Here is a 20,027-nt window from a genome sequence, read left to right as displayed (position 1 = left end):
GTACTAGCAACACTCTCTCTCTTCAGGGTCGTTTTTTGGGTAGTGCAAAAAGCTCAACCTAGCTAGGCCTCCCAAAATAATGACCCTCAAGAAAAAAATCATTGCTCAATATCCCCCACCTCCGCTCAAAAAAGAAAAATAAACATGTTTCATGTTTCAATTTCTAAGTAAAAAATCACATTCCATGTTTCTATTTCTAAGTTAAAAAACATGTATTTAGTAAAAATAATTGCTAATTTTGATTTCGGTAACTAATAATCATTATACGAGTGTTATTTTCAATTTAAATAGAAGATTAATCTTATAAAAAAATTGTGCGTTTTATTAAGGACCTGTTTTTACTATGAGAACCGAGTCTCAAATTTTATAAAGACGACCCTGACTCGTGGACACTTTGGAAATAAAATAAGGGCTAAGGAGGAGTGTTGAAAAATGTATGTTATTCCTAACGCCGCTGGAAGCTGAAAAAGCAAAGCAAGGAGGGTAGTGAATTCCCGCCATGGAGATTAATTTCCCGCGAATTCCTTCCGCATTTTAATATCACTCTCACTCTCACTCTCACTCTCTCTACTCTTGCAGCAACACACACAACAATGTCGCGTCGTAATAGCAATGGTAGATCACCCCTCGTCAATCCACAGCGTCAAATCACTTCTTTCTTCACCAAATCCACTTCTCCCCTTTCACCTTCTCTCTCCAAAACCCTAAAATCAAACCCTAATAACCCCATTTCTAAATCTAATCCTAACCCTAGTCCTACCCTAACTACACCTTCACCTCTCAATCCCAATAAACCACACAAACCCCGTCTCGTCATCGACGCTCCTCCTACAATATCACCTCCCCCTTCGGATTCTCCATTCATTGGTAAACGAATCAGGGTTTATTGGCCTTTAGACGAAGCCTGGTACGAAGGTACTGTCAAATCTTTCGATACCGTTACTTCCAAACATCGAATTCGTTACGATGATGATGAAGAGGAAAGTATTGATCTTTCTAAGGAGAAGATTGAGTGGATTCAGGATTCTTCCTCGAAGAAGCTTAAACGCTTGCGGCGTGGTTCTTCTCCTATTAGGAAGATGGTGATTGAGGTGGAAGAATGTCCCAAAGAGGAAAAACAAGAAGAAGAAGATGATGATGATGATAATGATGATTCGGAAGATGAAGATTGGGGAAAAAATGCTGTATTGGAGAATGTTGTGGATGATAATGATGATGAAGATATGGAACTGGAGGAAGAAAATGAAGTTGTAGAGAGTGCTAAAGGAAAGAATAGTAATAAGGTTGAGCCGAAAAAGCGGAAACTAGGCGGAGGAGCAAAAATGGAGCCGATGAAAAAGAGCAAGAGTGGAAATGAAGTTAACAGGGTAGCTGTTAAGCTCTCACCATTGGCGCCTTTGAATAATTTGGAGGGTGAGTGACCAAGTTAATCCACCCTCAATCCTTGTTTTAATGTATTGAGAATTGAGATTAATTTTGTTTCTGTCATTTACACCTTTTTATAGAATATTGATATAAATGCAAACACATATGACGATTTTCAAATTTAGTTGTAAATAGCGTATTTTTATCAAATCAGAGATAGTTGTGTTGGATAAATGAGATGCTAGAAGCCATTCTTCAACGATAAACAATATTAAATACAAAATTATTTGCTATTTATAAGTTTACGCAATTTGTTTCCCTTACTGGCGCTATTTTCATGATGCACCATTCATTTATTGGATGCTGGAGATATTACTTGCCAAATGAAATGCAGATATCAAGTTTTTATTCTTTTTTAAATTCATAATTTACATCAAACCTTGCATTATGCAGTTAGAAAGACATCTGATGGCGCAGACAATGTTGCAACTGGTGATTCCTCTGAAAGATTTGCGCTCCGCGAAGCTCAGAAGTTTCACTTTCTAGGAAAGTGAGTACTAACTGTAGCAATGTAGCATTTTGTTTAAGTTGCCACCTATTCATTAAAGGGATTCATATGGCATGCCATTTTGTGTGTATGCAGTGATTTGCTGTTATTGCCATTCTCTCAAGTATTTAATTTGCTGGTTTATATTATAATTTTATTTATGGTTCCTTTATGTATGTTGTCTTGGTAAAGAGATCGCAGGGATGCCAAACGAAGGCGTCCAGGAGATGAAAATTATGACTCAAGAACTCTCTACTTGCCTCCAGATTTTGTGAGGAATTTGTCAGGTGGCCAGGTAATTACTGCAAAAGTAGTAGGATGAACCCTCAATTTTAATGTTGCATGAAATTAATACGATCATTTGGTGAATGCAGAAACAATGGTGGGAATTCAAGTCAAAACACATGGACAAAGTTTTGTTTTTCAAGGTTTTTAACTGGCTAAGTTTTGTTGGTGTCATTAGTCCATTCCTTACAAGTTATTACAATCAAATAAAATATTTCTTTCCCCCTTTTATTGGAGCAGATGGGTAAATTTTATGAGCTTTTTGAAATGGATGCACATGTAGGAGCAAAAGAGCTTGAATTGCAGTATATGAGGGTTAGTATGAGTACTTGAGTTATGGATTTTCTTTAGAATACTAAGGTGCTGCTTTTGATTATGCTGAACTGTACATGTTTATTTGTTAAAATGTGACTCTTTTAGGGAGAGCAACCTCATTGTGGTTTTCCAGAGAAGAATTTCACAGTGAATGTAGAGAGACTAGCTAGAAAGGTTTGTAACATAGTTGGCTTATTTTTCTTATTTAACTGCTGCTACCAAACTAATTAATATGTCCTACAAGCCACCTTCCAACTGGGGAGGAACTTACTGAATCGCCTTCGATGGGCAGGGTTATCGAGTTCTTGTTGTAGAGCAGACTGAAACACCTGAACAGATGGAGCTTCGGCGCAAGGAGAGCGGCTCTAAAGATAAGGTCTGATTACACCTCGCCTAAACCAGAAAAGTCATTGTTTTATTTCTACCTTCTTTTGGATACTGTGCTTGCTATATATTTTGAATGTAGTTTTGCATCTTTTTTATTTTGCCAAGTTATTTTTCTTTCTAACCCCAGTGTTAGTAGAGGAACAATGGTCTCTAATCTTGACCTCGCTCGATGTCTTCTAGGTTGTGAGACGGGAAATATGCGCAGTGGTTTCAAAAGGCACATTAATAGATGGGGAGTTTATGTCAACCAATCCTGAAGCTGCATATTTAATGGCACTGACTGAGTACTGTGAGAACAATCCAAATGAAATGTCAGAGCGCACGTACGGTGTTTGTGTAGTTGATGTCGCTACTAGCAGAGTCATTCTTGGGCAGGTATGATTATGTATTCTAATTCTCATGCAAAATTTCTTTACATATAAACTTGTCCCAAGTTTTTTAGCTAGATCTGTTAATGTAATCAAGCTTTTAATTTTTGGCGAGATCTGTAAATTTTTTCGGGATTTATTTTCTAGAATTTGTGTTGGTAAATTAATATCTGTTATATGTTTGCTCAAATTTTCAGTATTTGTTCGGTTGCTTCAATCCTTCCTCCAATTGTTTTAGAGAACACTCACACTTTGTTAATATTCATTCTACTAAATATGAACTCAATTAATCTTTTAATTGCATATGGCATCATTTTTATATGGCAGTTCAACGATGACTCAGAGTGCAGTGCCTTGTGCTCTATCTTGTCTGAGATCAGGCCAGTTGAAATTGTGAAACCTGCTAAACTACTCAGTGCTGAAACAGAAAGGGCACTGCTGAAACACACGAGAAACCCTCTAGTGAATGAGTTAATTCCAAATGTGGAATTCTGGGATGCTGATAAAACTTTGGATCATCTGAAGAGAATTTATGGCCACAATAACGATGTTAGTGCTCAAGATGGCGGGTTAGATTGTCTGCCAGATGTTTTAGTGGAGCTGGTGAAAACAGATCATGACAGTAGAAGTGCACTCTCAGCACTTGGGGGTGCTCTCTATTATTTGAAACAGGCTTTCCTAGATGAGCAGTTGCTTAGATTTGCGCAGTTTGAGTTGCTTCCATGTTCTGTTTTCAGTGGTCTTGCTTCAAAACCATACATGGTTCTTGATGCTGTAGCCCTAGAGAATCTCGAGATATTTGAGAATAGCAGAAATGGAGAGTCTTCAGGGTATACTTTTCTTTGGATTTATCTACACTCTTTGTAAACAGGTAATATATGTTTATATTTCACTGAAATGATGATTCTTGTGTAGCACGCTCTATGCTCAATTAAACCAATGTGTTACGGCGTTTGGGAAGAGACTGCTAAAGTCATGGCTTGCAAGACCGTTATATCACGTGGAGTCAATAAAGGAACGCCAGGAAGCTGTTGCTGGTTTAAAGGTACATTCCCTGACCATGCATTTTGTTTTTGATTCCGATGTTCCTTTAAGATACAGTGATTCCTTCCCACCAAGACTGTTGGATTTCTTTTTTCATGTCAGCTATACTTGTTTGTTCTCGTCTGCTTTTTCTTTCCTTTTATTTTGTCCCACTACCACATGCTCTGGTTTAAAAGTTTTGCATCTCTTTTGGAACTTATATAACTAGCAGTGGTCATGGGAAATTGTGCTTTTTTAAAATAGATCTGTAGAACAAATTCATCTTGTCATATTTATGTTTGCGGCATAATTAACTATAATTGTTTTTTTGGGAAACCTTGCCTCCTCATTCTATGTAGATCCCAGACAGTTTGTTTGGTTTGTTGCGTCCAGTATGTAGATCCCAGACAGTTTGTTTGGTTTGTTGTGTCCAGCAATACAATATGGAGCATTTTTTTATAGGAAATCTTCTGCTTTTCTGTTTGTTTTGCTTTCGAACTAATATGGATGGAAGAATTGCCTGTCATGTACAGTTTCAACATCTACCGACATACTTGGCTAGATTGAACCTATCATTTTCATCAGATACAAAATCAGTATATTTTGTCAATCGTTTTGATATATGATTTACTTTGAAGGGAGTAAATCTACCTCACACATTAGAATTTCGAAAAGCATTATCAAAGTTACCTGACATGGAGCGGTTGCTGGCACGGGTGCTCTCTTCTAGGTAAAATATATTTTTACAACAGCTATGCGTGATATTTTTCTACAGACCATAGGGATTATCATTGTCGTCTATAGTATTTATGCTTTTTGATTTTCATGAAAGCAGGGATGCTAGTGGAAGGAATGCTAATAAAGTGGTTCTGTATGAGGATTCATCAAAGAAACAACTGCAAGAGTTTATTTCAGCCCTGCGTGGTCTTGAACTTATGGCACAAGCTTGCTTGTCACTCGGTGTTATTTTGAATAATGTCAAATCCAGACAGCTTAGTCATCTTTTAACACCTGGTACAGTTATCTCAATAAATAAATGTTATGAAACGACTCTACAGCTATTGCCTGATGCACTGACTGTTGTGAACTGTAGGTAAAGGTCTTCCTGATGTAAGCATGGATCTGAATCATTTCAAGGATGCCTTTGATTGGGTGGAAGCCAATAACTCCGGCCGTATAATACCTCATGAAGGAGTTGACAAAGAATATGATTCAGCTGGTAAGGCAGTTAATGAGATTGAGTCCAGTTTGTTAGATCATCTCAAGGAACAAAGGAAATTACTTGGAAGCACATCAGTAAGACAAAGACCTATAATGGAAACAATTGGAGTTTGGTCTTATTATAGCACATAAAATCAAATTTTGAATGTTCTTATTTGTCTATGACAGATCTCTTATGTTGGTATTGGAAAGGACACATACCTATTGGAAGTGCCTGAAAATTTGTCTCAGAATATTCCTCGGGATTACGAGAGGCGTTCATCCAAAAAAGTAAGAAGACCATGCTTTGAAAACTGTGTGAATTGGATGCAAGTATATACTAATATGTTATCTCACTAGTGATTAAAAATATAACCCACGTGAATATGTTGGTTTGCTCTTGATGAATTATAGTCAATAATTATGACTGTCAACATAAGGGAATTTGCCTCATTTTCTCCATCTGGCATTTACAGGGTTTCGTTAGGTATTGGACTCCAGATATTAAAATATTTTTGAAAGAGCTCTCTCATGCTGAATCTGAAAGGGAGACCTTATTGAAAAGTACATTTCAGAGAATGATAGAGCGTTTTTGTGAACATCACACTCAGTGGAAGCAGTTGGTGTCTGCAACTGCTGGTACGTATGAACCAATTTTGAAGTACATGCTCTCCCCCATTCACCTTTGCATGATGCCTGTTATTAAAACCTATATTTCTTAAGCTGAAATTAAGTTATCCTTTTCCCTTTTTACCTTGATTCAACTCTTGCATTTCCTTAGTAATTTAATAAGATGGGTTTTTATGCTTTTTAAATATAAAATAGAAGTTTTATCTTTTTACATATCTTAAACTGAATGTTGCATTTACGTATTGCAGAGTTGGATGTTTTGATCAATTTAGCTATTGCCAGTGATTACTATGAAGGACCAACCTGCAGACCAAGTTTTGTTGGGACCTTATGTACAAATGAAGCTCCCTACATCTATGCTAAAAGTCTGGGACACCCCGTTCTTAGGAGTGATACCTTAGGAAAGAGTGCCTTTGTACCTAATGACATAACCATAGGTGGTCCAGACCAGGCCTCCTTTATTCTTCTTACAGGTCCTAACATGGGTGGGAAGTCAACTCTTCTTCGCCAAGTTTGCTTGGCTGTGATTTTGGCCCAGGTGAACTTTTTAAACCATGTTACTTTTCTCATTTGATATTTAATTTTTGGCCTGGTGGAGAGGGAAATTACGTGGAAAAAAGGAACCTCATCCCTTTGAGGCTTGTCTTGAGTAAGCTTGTCTTTTTCCTTTGCTGTTATTCACTTTAGTTACTTACACAGGTAGGGGCTGATGTCCCTTCAGAAAGTTTTGAATTGTCTCCTGTGGACCGAATTTTTGTTCGGATGGGTGCCAGAGATAATATCATGGCTGGCCAAAGTACATTTTTAACCGAGCTTTCAGAAACTGCAACAATGCTGGTAAGATGGTCCTTTGAGTATCACCTCACCTTATATCATGTGTAAGTTCGTATTGGAAAAAAAAAAAAAAGTTCCCCATTGGATAGATATGACTCTTAATAAGAGTTTATAAAGAGGAGGCACTCCTCACCTTTCAAGCCAGTTTTGTAAGGATGAGTTAGGCCCAAATTTCAACAGTTGGGTTACGCAGGAATTTAACAATAGACGAACAAATTTTAACGAAGGATGAGTTATGATAGACATTTTTCTATATAACATTTCAAAGCAATGACGGCATAGAAGAACAAAGTTTTGCTTTAATTTTTTTCTTTATAGCTTTGTTGTGTGTGGTTCTGTCGTACTTGGATAGTTGGGTGGGCTTCATGTTTTTGTATCATGAAGCTTTATATGCCCTTACATTTGTATTACCTGACCTGATTAAAGTATTTTTTTTTTTAAATTCTGATTATGTACTTTTTGATGGTGGATACAGTCATCAGCCACTCGTAATTCATTGGTGGCTCTGGATGAGCTTGGGCGTGGGACCTCAACGTCTGATGGACAAGCCATTGCGTAAGTGTTTGTTTTGGGATTGCAGTTGTTCCCCAGTGGTTTCTGTATTCATGATTGATTTTCTAATTACTGGTGAGTCCATCTCAGATTCTGCTTTGTGCTTTTAAATTTTTGGCAGGGAATCAGTATTAGAACATCTTGTACGTAGCGTGCAGTGTCGTGGATTGTTTTCTACACACTATCATCGATTAGCTATAGATTATCTCAAAGATCCCAAGGTATACCCAGTTTTTTGTAGTGTATAATCATTACTGGTATATTTAATTGTCCTCCAATGCTTGTAAGAATATTTGAATGCTCAAATTTATTTCATTGATGATGTACATGTACTTGACTGCCTGCCTATAAAATCACCAGTCACCTATGTGGATATCATTGATATATTTGAATGCTAGTGTAGCAATTTGTTCTACCTTCCATTTGGATATCGTTGCTATATAATTAGAAAGTTTAAATTCTAGTGTAGCAATTTGTTCTACCTTCCATTTTGCAAGTGTTTTGAGAACATAATTATATTTGAGTTGGCTTTTCCTGCATTTGTTGTAAAGGTCTGTCTCGCTCACATGGCATGCCAAGTTGGTAGTGGAAATGAAGGTTTGGACGAAGTCACCTTTCTTTACAGGCTGTCCGCAGGTGCTTGCCCCAAGAGCTACGGTGTTAATGTTGCTCGGTTAGCTGGTATGTTACCTTGTTTTGAACTACTATAAATATTTTCACTTAACATCCAAACATCTGCGTGTTGTATTAAATTTTGGTTCATTGAAGCCTTGCTTATGTGTAAGGCTTGTTATTTTATAGCTTGAGCTTGGACTGCCCTCGCAAAATACTGTTTGTTATGAATTTATAAAATCTCAGCTATTTTATTTCAGGACTACCCACTTCTGTGCTTCAGAAGGCTGATGCCAAGTCCAGAGAATTTGAGGCCACGTATGGTAAATACAGAACTGAACCAAACTCTTCCAATCAAAGTTGGGTTGATGAGATAATAGTCTTGGTACAAAAATTGAACAATGCTGCCAATAATTTGAGTTGCGAGGAGATGGTTTCCGATCACTCTATAGTAAAGCTTCAGCGTGAAGCAAGAGAACTGCTAGAACGATGTTAAACTATTTCAAGACATTATTATCACGATCACATAATTGGTTAAAAAAGGATATTTTTTATTTTTCGTAGTTAAGTTGATATCAATCATGACAGGGTGCCAGGTGGTGATTTGTATATGTTGGTTATCTAACAGATCTGTTTTGTTGGTGGCGGGGGCTTGTAAATAGTTGTAGTAAAAGTGGTGATAGAGATTGAATACTGCATTAGGTAGGGGAAGATTAAAAATGTATTTTGATCAGAAGTCAATTGTCTATATCATGCCAGAAAATTTTGGAATTGAGCGAGCATCATCATCATTCATGATACTGTCTGATACACATTGAAGTAAATAACCTATGAAATGAGCATCGTTCATGATACTCTCTAACATTGAAAGTAAATAATCTATGAATGTATTAGATTTTCTTCGTCCTGCTCTTCATTTCTGCCATCTTCAGAGAGAGATGTGTCGTAGTCAGAACCTTGATAGCGCCTAATGCTATTCAGAATGGCTCCGATTGTCTTAGTAACTATGTACATGGGTATAATAATTCCACAAGCCTTTAGAACAATGACCTACAGCAAAATTAGTTCATAATATGCCATTAGTACGGCTGTATGTAGGCATTATTTCACATCACGTCTCCTTTCATTCAAAATTAAAATGCGGAAATCAAGTACTACTTACGGTAAGAAGTGTAAATGGATAATCTTCGGTTCCACTTGTGGGCACTACCAAACAATGTCTTACTAGTAACACTAGTGTAAACTGCAGAAGAAAAACTGTAAGTTATTATTCGGGATTCCAATAGACTAAATGATAGCATGTAAATTTAAACCAGTCTTAATTTGACCAGCTTCAATATCTGTTGGGAAATCCCCTAACTGCAGGTTAAATTAAAGTAGTCTGTTACTTTTTTTAGACATAAAAGCAGAGTGTTCGTGGGATGATTATCTACGTTTTTCAACTATTCCAAATTGCGACGGGATTAACTTTCTGTTTTGAACTAGTACATAGTCGGTTCAACTAAGATAGTATCAAGTTGATGCCAAAAGTTTGCAAGTAACCGTATATTATTGAAATGATTCATTCATGTACGTATTTCAAATAATTCAATGTATATTTTCATTTTTAGAAAACAATACACGTTTTTGGGAGAGTCATGTACCAGGAAAATGCTTTCACAAGGTCAACAAATGTATTTCACAGAAGAGAAAAATTGTTATATAAACTCTTCCAAAAGCCCTTTGTGTTGGGGCAATTGGCATTCAACCCGAGTACATTTCCTATAAGTTCATGCAACGTTATTTTGTTTTTATACAATAATAAGCATGTTGTAACGATATGCTATTTGATTAGGAATTACGTATAATTATTTATTATAAGAAAATACACATAGTGCTTACAGCTATTGCCAATGATCGACAGTGAAACGCGGTTCTGTTAGTGGTAGAGCTGCATTCCGAGTAATCACTTTCTATTACAATTCCTTCCACCTCACTTTCTCTTATCGCGTTTGAAGCTTCTTGCTCCCCCCTTAAAATGTATTATCAAATTTAATATCGTTAGAGGCATAAACAAAATTCTACAAATTAAATGTGTTATTTTTTAATTCGAAGAACATGCAATAAAAAGATAAATAAAAAATAAGACAAGAAATACGCAACACCAACGTATATAAAATAGTTGCACCTTCATGCCATGTGTAGCTAAGACTTAATAATGTGAAATGAATGATTAAATAAATTAAATAATTATCAATATAAGCTTAGCAAATTACAATTATCAATATAAGCTTAGCAAATTACACGCGGTAAAGTACCTTATGGACATTGCTTCATCATTTATCTCTGATTTCTTTGGAGGAGGAGCTGTATATCCGGGTTCATATTGCTGCAAAAACAATTATCAATATAAGCTTAGCAAATTACAAACCCATCTTTTATATTTATCATGCAGTGTAATATTAATTAAATTATGTTCATTGTATGCATAAGAAAAATTATTTCCTAATTCCTACAAATTACAATATCATGAAGATAGAACAACGATAGGGCCATAATTAATTAGCTGAACTAAGCAAAAGACAAAAACTAAGTAATAAACAAAAGAAGAAAGAAAATTATGATCGTTTTATATAAGTCAAAATTAGATTGGGAAGCCCATCCAATTTACGTCACAACATAATTCCTAACGACAGCAAAATACGTGTCCTCACAGATAACTCTTTCTCCCTTTTTATTTTTTCTTTCTATTTTTAATTAAAAAAAATTATTAGCAATAAATATAATATTAAGAAGAATTAAAATCAAGTTTGATCACAACTTACTAAAACAGAAAATGAAAACAACGTTATTAATCATCATACATACATACATACCTGGAGACATATTTCACAGGTTGTATTTCCTTTCTCGTTACACCATCTTTGTATGCAATCTCTATGAGCAAACTGAAAGAAAAAAATAAATACAAAATCACTTATTGATGAAAATTAAGAAAATTCTGAAATGATATATAGAAAATAAAACCATAAGCTTGTAAGAGTTGATTAATACGTTAAGTAAAAGATCATGTGTTTTTTTTTTCTTACCTTAACAGTTCCAGAACAAGAACAAGGTGCTTCTAAGGCTTTGGAGCTTTCAAACTCTTCTTCATGGCAAATTCTACAGCGAGAAATTCCAGAAAGTAACCTTAAATCATCGATTAGTAACACAACTTCTTCCATATTTTTCAAACGGTAACACCCAATGATCACTTTGTTTTCAAATTCTGTATATTGCTCTGTTTTTCTCTGCTTTTTCTGTTTTCTATCTTTCTCTGTCTTTCTAACGAACCAAGGCTTTATATACGAAAGAAAGAAAGAACCAACTTTAGAGAGTTCCAATATTGCCCTTGTATGATATTTTAGGACAATAAATAAATGAATTTTAATGTTACCGAATTTCAGATGAACCTAACCGTACCTGTATGTTTATAATTCTATAATGGTAAAAAAAAAAAAAAAAAAATTGAAACAACAAATTTTATTAAACAACTAGATCCCTGCTCAAGACGAACGAAGATCAGTGAAACTAAGCATACAAACAAAAGGCGTTGTATATAGGCGAAACACCTAAAATAAACACCCTTGAGGACCACACCCGCCTAAATTCACGCCTCCACCTAAAAACAGACTCCCTCACGGGAACAACCATTGTAACAACGATATCCCACACTGCTCATCGTCACTGCTCACCCCCAAAGAACAAACTCACCTCAAAATTGAACACCAAAGTTGAGCTACCTCCGAAAAAACTCTTATCCAAAAGATCATTCAGCTTCCACCACCTATCGACCTCTGATATACCGAAAGAAACCATAAAAAGCCCAAAATCAAAAGTGATCGGCCCACCAGACTTTAGGACCAAATCAGAAGGGCACCCCTCACCACGGTACACCAGAGAAACACCAAATCACGTCAAACAAAATAGCAGCTAGACACCGACTCCCGACCTCAAAGCAAAATTAATGGGCCCACCGCTAACCAGCACACAAAAAGTATGACGAAAACGACTATGTTATGATGTTATGATGTTTAGATACTGGGGATAAATTAGTCCAATTTAGTTACGATTTTGGTATAGACGTTGCATAATACAAGGGTTGTAGTTTGTACACGGACATCTATTTATTCATCTTACAAAGATGAATTTCTAGTCACTAAGCAACTCGACCAAAAAATAAAATAGTCCCTTGCTTATTATATTAGAGGGATTGAATTGAACCGCTGAAATATTATGAATGATCAAATTGGGTCATTTTGGTGAGGTCTACGTCACCCTTTCATGAATTAGGGGCAATTTATCCCTAATAACAAATATGATTCGATTTTTTAATGAAGAAGATGAAGATTACATGTTGAACAAATGATATGAAGAAGTTTGATGTTAAATGATATTTGATTGTAAGAAAAAACCAAAATAGTGAAACCTACATTATCCCTTGATGAATTCGAGGCAATTTACCCCTAATAATAAGCCGAATTCGATTATGGATCAAAGGAGATGAAGATCACATGTTGAATGAAATAAAGGAAGAAGTTTGATGTTCTAGAAATGAAAATGGTATTTGATTGTAAAAAAAAAAAGACAAAAATGGATTTTTCTTTGATAGGGTAAAGTGCCCCAAATCATTAAGGGGTAATGTAAAATAAATATATTAATATTGCAATAAATTTAAATGGTTATATAGAAGCGTGTTGAATAATAAAATTGAAGTTAAAAATTATATTTAGAAGCAAAAACTTAATCTCAACAGTTTAAGGTTAAATTTCATTTATGAGCGATGATTCCACTCGATAAAACTGAAAATGTCAAAATTAATTTGATATTTTTAAAATCACTTTTATCTATGGTACAAAAAAAATCACTTTTATCTCTTACAAAAATAAACACAAACATTCACTAAATTTGTGGAGGGCTCGTTTGCAATGCAAGGTCAAATAAAAACTTTGTTTATACTTGCTTTAGCTGAGAGGTTGAAGTAGTAAGGTTGTTATTTTAAAATAAGAAGTAATTTTAATCAGATTCCTTGCTTATATAAAAAATAACAGTCATAAGCAATGACAAATTGAAGGAGGGAATAGGGAAAAGAAATGTATCTTCCTCTATTCTTTGGCAAGGAAAGCATATCCAAGAAGGCAATGTTTAGCATGGGGTAATTGCAAAATTTCCTCAATTTAGGCTCATCTAGATTGAACCGTTGATTAAATATAAAATAATACGAATGGCTAGGATTGTCTTATTATATTTTGACCTTGCAACTTGTACATATTTTACACATTACATGATTTTTTTTTAAAGAAAAACATTTTTCTTTTTTAGGATGATTTTTCTAAAAGAAAAACATGAAAGATTTACAAAACGGATTTAACGATAATGTAATGTAATGAAAGATTTACAAAACACCGCTAAGATTTTTCTGTCGTGTCTTTAATAAATATTATTATAGTTTGGTGAATAAATAATTTAATCAAACTTGGTCAAACTATGGATCATCGGTGTTCATTTTCTCTGATAACGGATGGTTAATACAAAAAAAAAAATATTAAAAAAAATATGTTAAATTTGTTCAATAATTTTGTTTGGGTATGTACTCATCATCTATTCATTTGTTGTCAAATAGTATAGTAATTAAAATTTACCTTTACGGTGAATAAGTGGAGTATCCAGGGTTCGAACATAAATTACGCAATGTTCAAATGAGTTAAGCTCAACTATGACCAATATTTTAAATTTAATATAATATCATATTTTTTATATTAATTTATTTTAAAATGAATTCAAATTACAAATAAATTTTGTTTACACGATCCTTATTTTCACACTTAATTTGTCTTAGAAGTTTATTTTCGGTTTTTGATAAATCCCTTATGCAATTGTTCACAAAAATATGTGCTCGGGTTCGGAAAACTGGCTTGTGTTGATAATACATGTGATTTTTTTATTAAAAAAGAAAAAATTATGCTGTTAACACTTGTGATATATATGTATAATCGATTTTAAAAAAAAAGGTAATGTAAAGGTAATAACCGGAAGAAACAAGGTAGTAACCCGTAAAAACAAATGAGCCTAAGATGGAAAAATTATGCAATTGGTCCATGCTAAAACTCGCCATCAAAGGATTAAAATCCTATCATATCACAAAACAAGATACTTTATTTTTAGGGGACAACACAAGATACCTGTGTTGTTGTTTATTTCGAATTGAAATTATTTAGACAATACTCCATCTATTATGTACACTGACATTTTAAACATCTTAGAGCATGTTTCATTTATGAGGCTATCTTTTCATATTTTCCATTGTTTGGTCAGATGTGCTTGGGTTGACAATCAACCTAAATTCCACTGTGCACCAACCAACCATTGCATGATCATAATTGCTTCTTTTCATCATTTGTTTCCCTATTTCTCTCTAGTTGCAACATAACGGAGGAAAAAAGTACAAATTTGAAATTGTTGTAGATATATAGTGCGTGCCATTGCTGAAGTATTTATTTTATATATACAAGTATAACAATTAAAAAAATATTATTTACATCTTCTGAAAAAAAAAAAACCCTTTACATATATACTCTTATCTAACTCATCTCCCGACATAAATATCTAAATATTTGTTTTAAAATAGCATATTCTACTAATGTAAATTTGATTACACATACATGTAAAATAGTTACACCATCAATTTTAGGTTAATTAATCTAACTGCTAAATTAGATTTTTTGGGGAAGAAATACTATTTATCTAGGGGAGAGGGGAAGACACTTCGCCAAACATCCTCCATGAAATGTACTTTTGTGATTAGAATCTCCATCGAAGATTTAGCTTTGTCTCTTTAGATTATAAAATTAAACGATAACCGCTAATAGTTCACAAGCTAAATATGTTACCTGGTTTTACTTGATGTGTCAATAACAACAAATATTTAGGTGGACGTTGAAAAATTTGGCTAATTGTATCCGATCAAGTATTCTAACCTAACCTAACAACATAATTACAAATTGTTGTAAAAAAACATAATTAGAAAAGAAAAATAAGTTAATAAATTACTAGAATTTAGACACGCCCAAAATGAAAAGGAATGAAATGATAAGAGGAAGCATCATGTGTACCTTTTTACTATATATGTTTTATATTTATTATTTTATTGGTTAGGAAGGAAGGTGGCACAATTGCAAATTATTGCACCTAATCTAACGAAAATTTATTATGATACTGCGATACCTTTTTTCAACAAGTGCCCATCCCCCCACGCACGGTTCAAAATTTGCTTGCCCTTAAAACCTTTAAGCCTGGGACCTATGATTCTTCACCAACGGTAACAAACATTTAAAAAAAAACTGAAATTTGAAATCATGGGCCCCACTTTGGTAAAATGGGCCCCTCTTTTTTATTACATCAATCTAGGACGCCCTCACCTAATGCATGAACTGTAAAAATCCTTGGACAATCAAATTTCTTCAATCATATTCAATTTTTGTTATTCAACTACTTATATGATATAGATGTTATTTTGCATGTATTAATTATGCAAATACCTCACTAGCATCGCATCAATTTCAATTTTGTCTGCCGTGTGAAGGAATGCAATCAACTAGACTTATTTCATTTTGTAATATTATTATATATATGTGAGGAAGCTGACACATGTGCTTATCCTCTTTTGTCGTCCTTATCGTTTACCTCAGAATTTTCTGGAATTATCCAACAATTATGAGCAATCCTTGTCATTTAGAAGATTCACAAATTCACACAAACGACTAGTAACGGGGATTGAATATGCACTTTCTTAAGGGAACTTTCCATAAGCAAAGAGGTCGGCACTAACAATTTGTGGGGACAATAGCTTAGCCTTTACATTGAGAAAAAGTGGGCCAAATCAATCCATCCTAAAATTCTACTAATTTGGCACCTAACTATACCGTTGTTATTGTTAGCCGTAGACTAAATGTACATGCACCGCTACGCGTAACAAAACCAATATATCATTAAAATAAAGTGATGGGTTTTTTTACTCATAATTCAATCATTTAGTGTGAATTCAAATCAAGTGATATGTTAGAGGATGAGTTCAATTCTATACTATTCATATGGTCTACATTATTTGACAAAACAAAATTGTCATTGAAGCAATCAACTTCAATACTAATTATTACTCTATCGTTATTTCATAAAAAAAATTGCTTTAGTTTCTTTTAAACCATTAATGTTAATAATTTAATTGTCATGAATTTATACGCGGGATTGCTAATACCGTTAACCATTAATTCAAATCATTTGAGCTACACAACCTAACTCTAGTTGATTTCTTAATATCAATGTATTACTACTAGTTGATATAGTAAGGATATAAATGAAAAATAATTCCTCTAAAAAAAATAGTTAATAGTTTTTTATCAATAGAAATTTTTAATTTTTAATTTAGTATTCCAAGATCCACAACATTCACATACTCCGCACCAACCACTTACCCTAACTTGTGGTGACAAAAAAAAAAGTAGTAGTTAATGTAATTAACTTGAAATTTGAATACGACAGAGAAATAATATATATCCTTTTTAGAAGAAAAAAAACTCACAATTAGAAAGGAACGATAGTGTGCAGTTTATAAAGATAGTATAAGCAAATATAATAGGTATTGCAATGTTCCCTCAAAAAAAAAAAAAAAACAAGGTATTGCAATGTACAATGCCCAAAAAATCGTTGGTGGTGGTTTTTTGATAGTGATGTTTGGTCCGTTAAATGGTGTCATTGTTGAGTTTGGTTTAAGCTAAATATGTTGTTGCACAACTTAAAAATACTCGCCAATGATTAAATCGGATAAAAGAGGGTGCACAGCAATTATCCATTCATAATTTGTAAGTTTATTTCTTATAAGGAGTGCTAGCTAGAAAGGTGTCCTTAGTTGTTACAAGTTGATATAGTGATGTCTTAACTTCAAAGTTTCATCCGTTTTATATGGATATAGTTTCTATCCGATTGAGGTCATGTAACACATACATCGTTTTCGGTATTGCTTTTCTGATAAGATCACCTATAAAGGCAATAGTAATCATACATACAACTAAAATTATTCTAGGTTCTCATCAAATTTAATTGGGATAGTGGTGCAGCATCACACCACCATCCAGTAGAAACTCATAACTACAGATTCATTTTGAACGCACCGTTAATGCACACCATACATTTTTCACCGCTATAAAAAAAACTCATGCTTAATAATCTACTCTTATAGGAGGCCAAATGGGGCATGAAACAAAAAAATTGCTCTTTAGGTTTTACTACTGTTTCCTTAAGGATCCTCAAGTGACCGTTTATTGTCGTTTCGGATCAAAAGTCCAAACCTGCGTATTTAGGAAAAAAATCTACAGCAGTTAAGTGTTGTAGGAGCCTCAGCTATTTTTTGTCGCTTTAACATGCTTACGTAGATGTGGCATGGAATGTGCAACTCTTTTCATGCTGCAAGTATTATATATAGAAGGGCTAGTTAGTTCTTTTATTTTATGCGTCTAAGATGACAACAACAATCTCATCTTAATATCAGTGGTAGATCTTTAGTTATTTTCATGGGGATGTCAAACCTTTTTAGAGTATGTATCAAATTGTGTTAAGAATTTGCTGAAATTATTAACGGGAATAATGCTTAATTTTGCTTGAATGCAGTTTTTATTTTATTTTAAATAAATTATCAAAAATACAATAGAAATATAAAAAATAAGAAGGAGGCAGTGTCAAACCTACAACCTCTAGAACATCTGCTAAACGCCTTTTCACTAAAATAGACGACATAAGGTATATAGAAATCTTAGGGGGTGTATGGATTCCAAGGAAGATCTGCCACTGCTTGATATATTGAATATTGTTACTAAAATTAATAACGTGTGATCAATAGAGTGTATATAGTGGAAGAGGATAGACTCTTAAAATGTTGAATCAAAGCGACAAAAAAAAAATTGAGGCTTCGAAAGTACTTAAATGTCGTATTATTGTTTTTTTCGAAGGTACTTAAATGTCGTATGATTGGTTTTTTCTTCTTCTTTGTATATACATTTTTGGATCTGAAACGGTAGTTAACTACCGCATACCAGCGAACAACAATTAACTGCAATTTGGGGTAAGATGTCATTTTGGGATGCATGAGAGTAAATAGTGAAGTCTAAAAAGCAATCTTCGTTAATATCTAAGTTCAATAGGCCCATATCTCCATATCTATATGGCCTTTTGCGTGCAACTTCAATTCTCCAATCTAGTTACAAAGAGAAGAAATTTTTAGGTGTACCCCACATATAACTCACATACGCCACATGTTTTTAGAAATTCTCAAACTATTATTTCTTACCGTAAATACGTGTTTTTTTGTTTTGTCAGCTAGTGGTTAGACTCAAACATTATAAGTGTGGATAAATGAAGAATCAAATATTGGAATCTCGACCCCTCAACTTGTTTTGACCTCCGGTTCACCATATTTTATTTGTTGAGATATTGTATATTTTGGGTTTGGTGTGACTTATGAGAGCTTACCGTTTTGTTCTTTGTAAAAGACACATTATCCAGTTGTGCAATGTGAATGTTATTTATAAACTACTGCGTTTGATTTGCTAAAAAATAAAGGACAGGACAAAACAACTCTAGTTGTCCAGTGTTTGATTTGTAAAACTGTTTCAGGTACATGACAAACTAGAGGCAAGGGACAGAACAAAAACTCAAATTTTTGTCCCTCACCAAACCACAATACAACTTTTTGTCCCACGTACAAGTTGTCTAAAATACCAAAATAGCATTTTGTCCCCCAAAAATCGTATAAAACAAAAAATTACTCATTGCCATAAAAAATTTGTTCTGTGTTGTTCTCAAACAATATAAGACTTTTGGCTTAATCGATCTGCCAGTCCCTTAATTTATTTCTTTTATTCAATATGGTCCAATTTTGATAATTTTAATCCCCTAGAAAAGGAGACTGTTGGATTACGAAGGTCTATCAGATTTTATAGTGTATCACCAACACCTAATTTATTTACTTTCTTCTTCTTCCATCATCTTCATTCATCCTTCAATCATCTTCAACATTCATCATCTTCGCCTCTTAATATCCAGATTTTTTTTCCTCCAATTTCTTCATCCAACCACCACCTCCATCATCATCGTCATCAATTTTCCTCTCCATCATCAATTTTCTCCACATCATCAAAACCCAATAAATTAACAAATCCAAAAAAACAAAAATTGTTAATCTGTTCTAAAGCTACAACACTTAACCATAAATAAAAACATTGAAAAAAATTTAAAAAAATAATTGTTTGAAGAGTGAGATGGAATTTGATGAACAAGAAGATGATATGGAGATTCTAGAAACATAAACACCAGTGCCAACAAGTTATGACTCACTTGCTAACTCGGCTTCACGTTCAAAACTCACCGTCGGAGTTGACGGAAGGAAAGGTAATGGCAACGACGGTTTTGTTTCAACGATGAGGTACCGAGAATATCAGACGCCATCAAGAAGCTGTTATTTGCGCCGCTTGTAACTGTCACCAGAACTTCCACTGCAAAGAGATCGATGGTGAATCTGTTAGGTGGTGGATCAAAGAAGAGATTCAGAACAAAATTCACTCCATCCAACCATTCTCTCCAACTTCACTTCATGCCCAACAACAACAATACAATGATATCATTATTGTTGATAAAATCCAATTTCTCAGTAAAAGAAGAATTAATGGGTTTTTTTTTTTTTTTTTATAGAGGGAAGAATTACTGGGTTATAATTTTGACAACAACAATTATTTTAATTTTTTGACCCATAAAAATCTCCTTTTCTTTTTCTTATGATCCTATCTTCCCTCGTCACCACCATATATTCCCCATGAGTTTTTCCATTGGATTTAACAAAAAAA

The 20,027-nt window shown here is 34.0% G+C and overlaps 2 protein-coding genes across 2 annotated transcripts; one reads left to right on the top strand and one right to left on the bottom strand.

Annotated features, from left to right (window-relative positions):
• Positions 1–441: 441 nt before the first annotated feature.
• Positions 442–8,889, top strand: LOC11432526 (DNA mismatch repair protein MSH6). The gene is made up of 21 exons (XM_003625917.4): positions 442–1,413; positions 1,819–1,915; positions 2,105–2,207; positions 2,287–2,340; positions 2,438–2,512; positions 2,618–2,686; positions 2,805–2,888; positions 3,080–3,274; positions 3,595–4,097; positions 4,183–4,312; positions 4,929–5,020; positions 5,126–5,304; positions 5,384–5,586; positions 5,680–5,781; positions 5,967–6,129; positions 6,369–6,658; positions 6,820–6,957; positions 7,430–7,509; positions 7,628–7,727; positions 8,058–8,187; positions 8,379–8,889. Exons 1-21 carry the CDS (start codon positions 594–596, stop codon positions 8,612–8,614), a joined length of 3,843 nt encoding a protein of 1,280 aa, XP_003625965.2. The 5' UTR covers positions 442–593; the 3' UTR covers positions 8,615–8,889.
• LOC11420992 (E3 ubiquitin-protein ligase MARCHF7) lies at positions 8,822–11,428 on the bottom strand. The gene is made up of 6 exons (XM_003625915.3): positions 11,187–11,428; positions 10,974–11,045; positions 10,416–10,486; positions 10,000–10,129; positions 9,281–9,361; positions 8,822–9,168 (listed from the first exon to the last, which is right to left on the bottom strand). The coding sequence occupies exons 1-6, from the start codon at positions 11,319–11,321 to the stop codon at positions 8,998–9,000; spliced, it is 660 nt and encodes a 219-aa protein (XP_003625963.1). The 5' UTR covers positions 11,322–11,428; the 3' UTR covers positions 8,822–8,997.
• Positions 11,429–20,027: the final 8,599 nt, after the last annotated feature.

Source organism: Medicago truncatula, chromosome 7 (assembly GCF_003473485.1).
Source record: "Medicago truncatula cultivar Jemalong A17 chromosome 7, MtrunA17r5.0-ANR, whole genome shotgun sequence".
Taxonomy (NCBI): domain Eukaryota; kingdom Viridiplantae; phylum Streptophyta; class Magnoliopsida; order Fabales; family Fabaceae; genus Medicago; species Medicago truncatula.
Note: the sequence above shows the minus strand (reverse complement) of the source record. Positions and strands in the feature narration are given on the sequence as shown.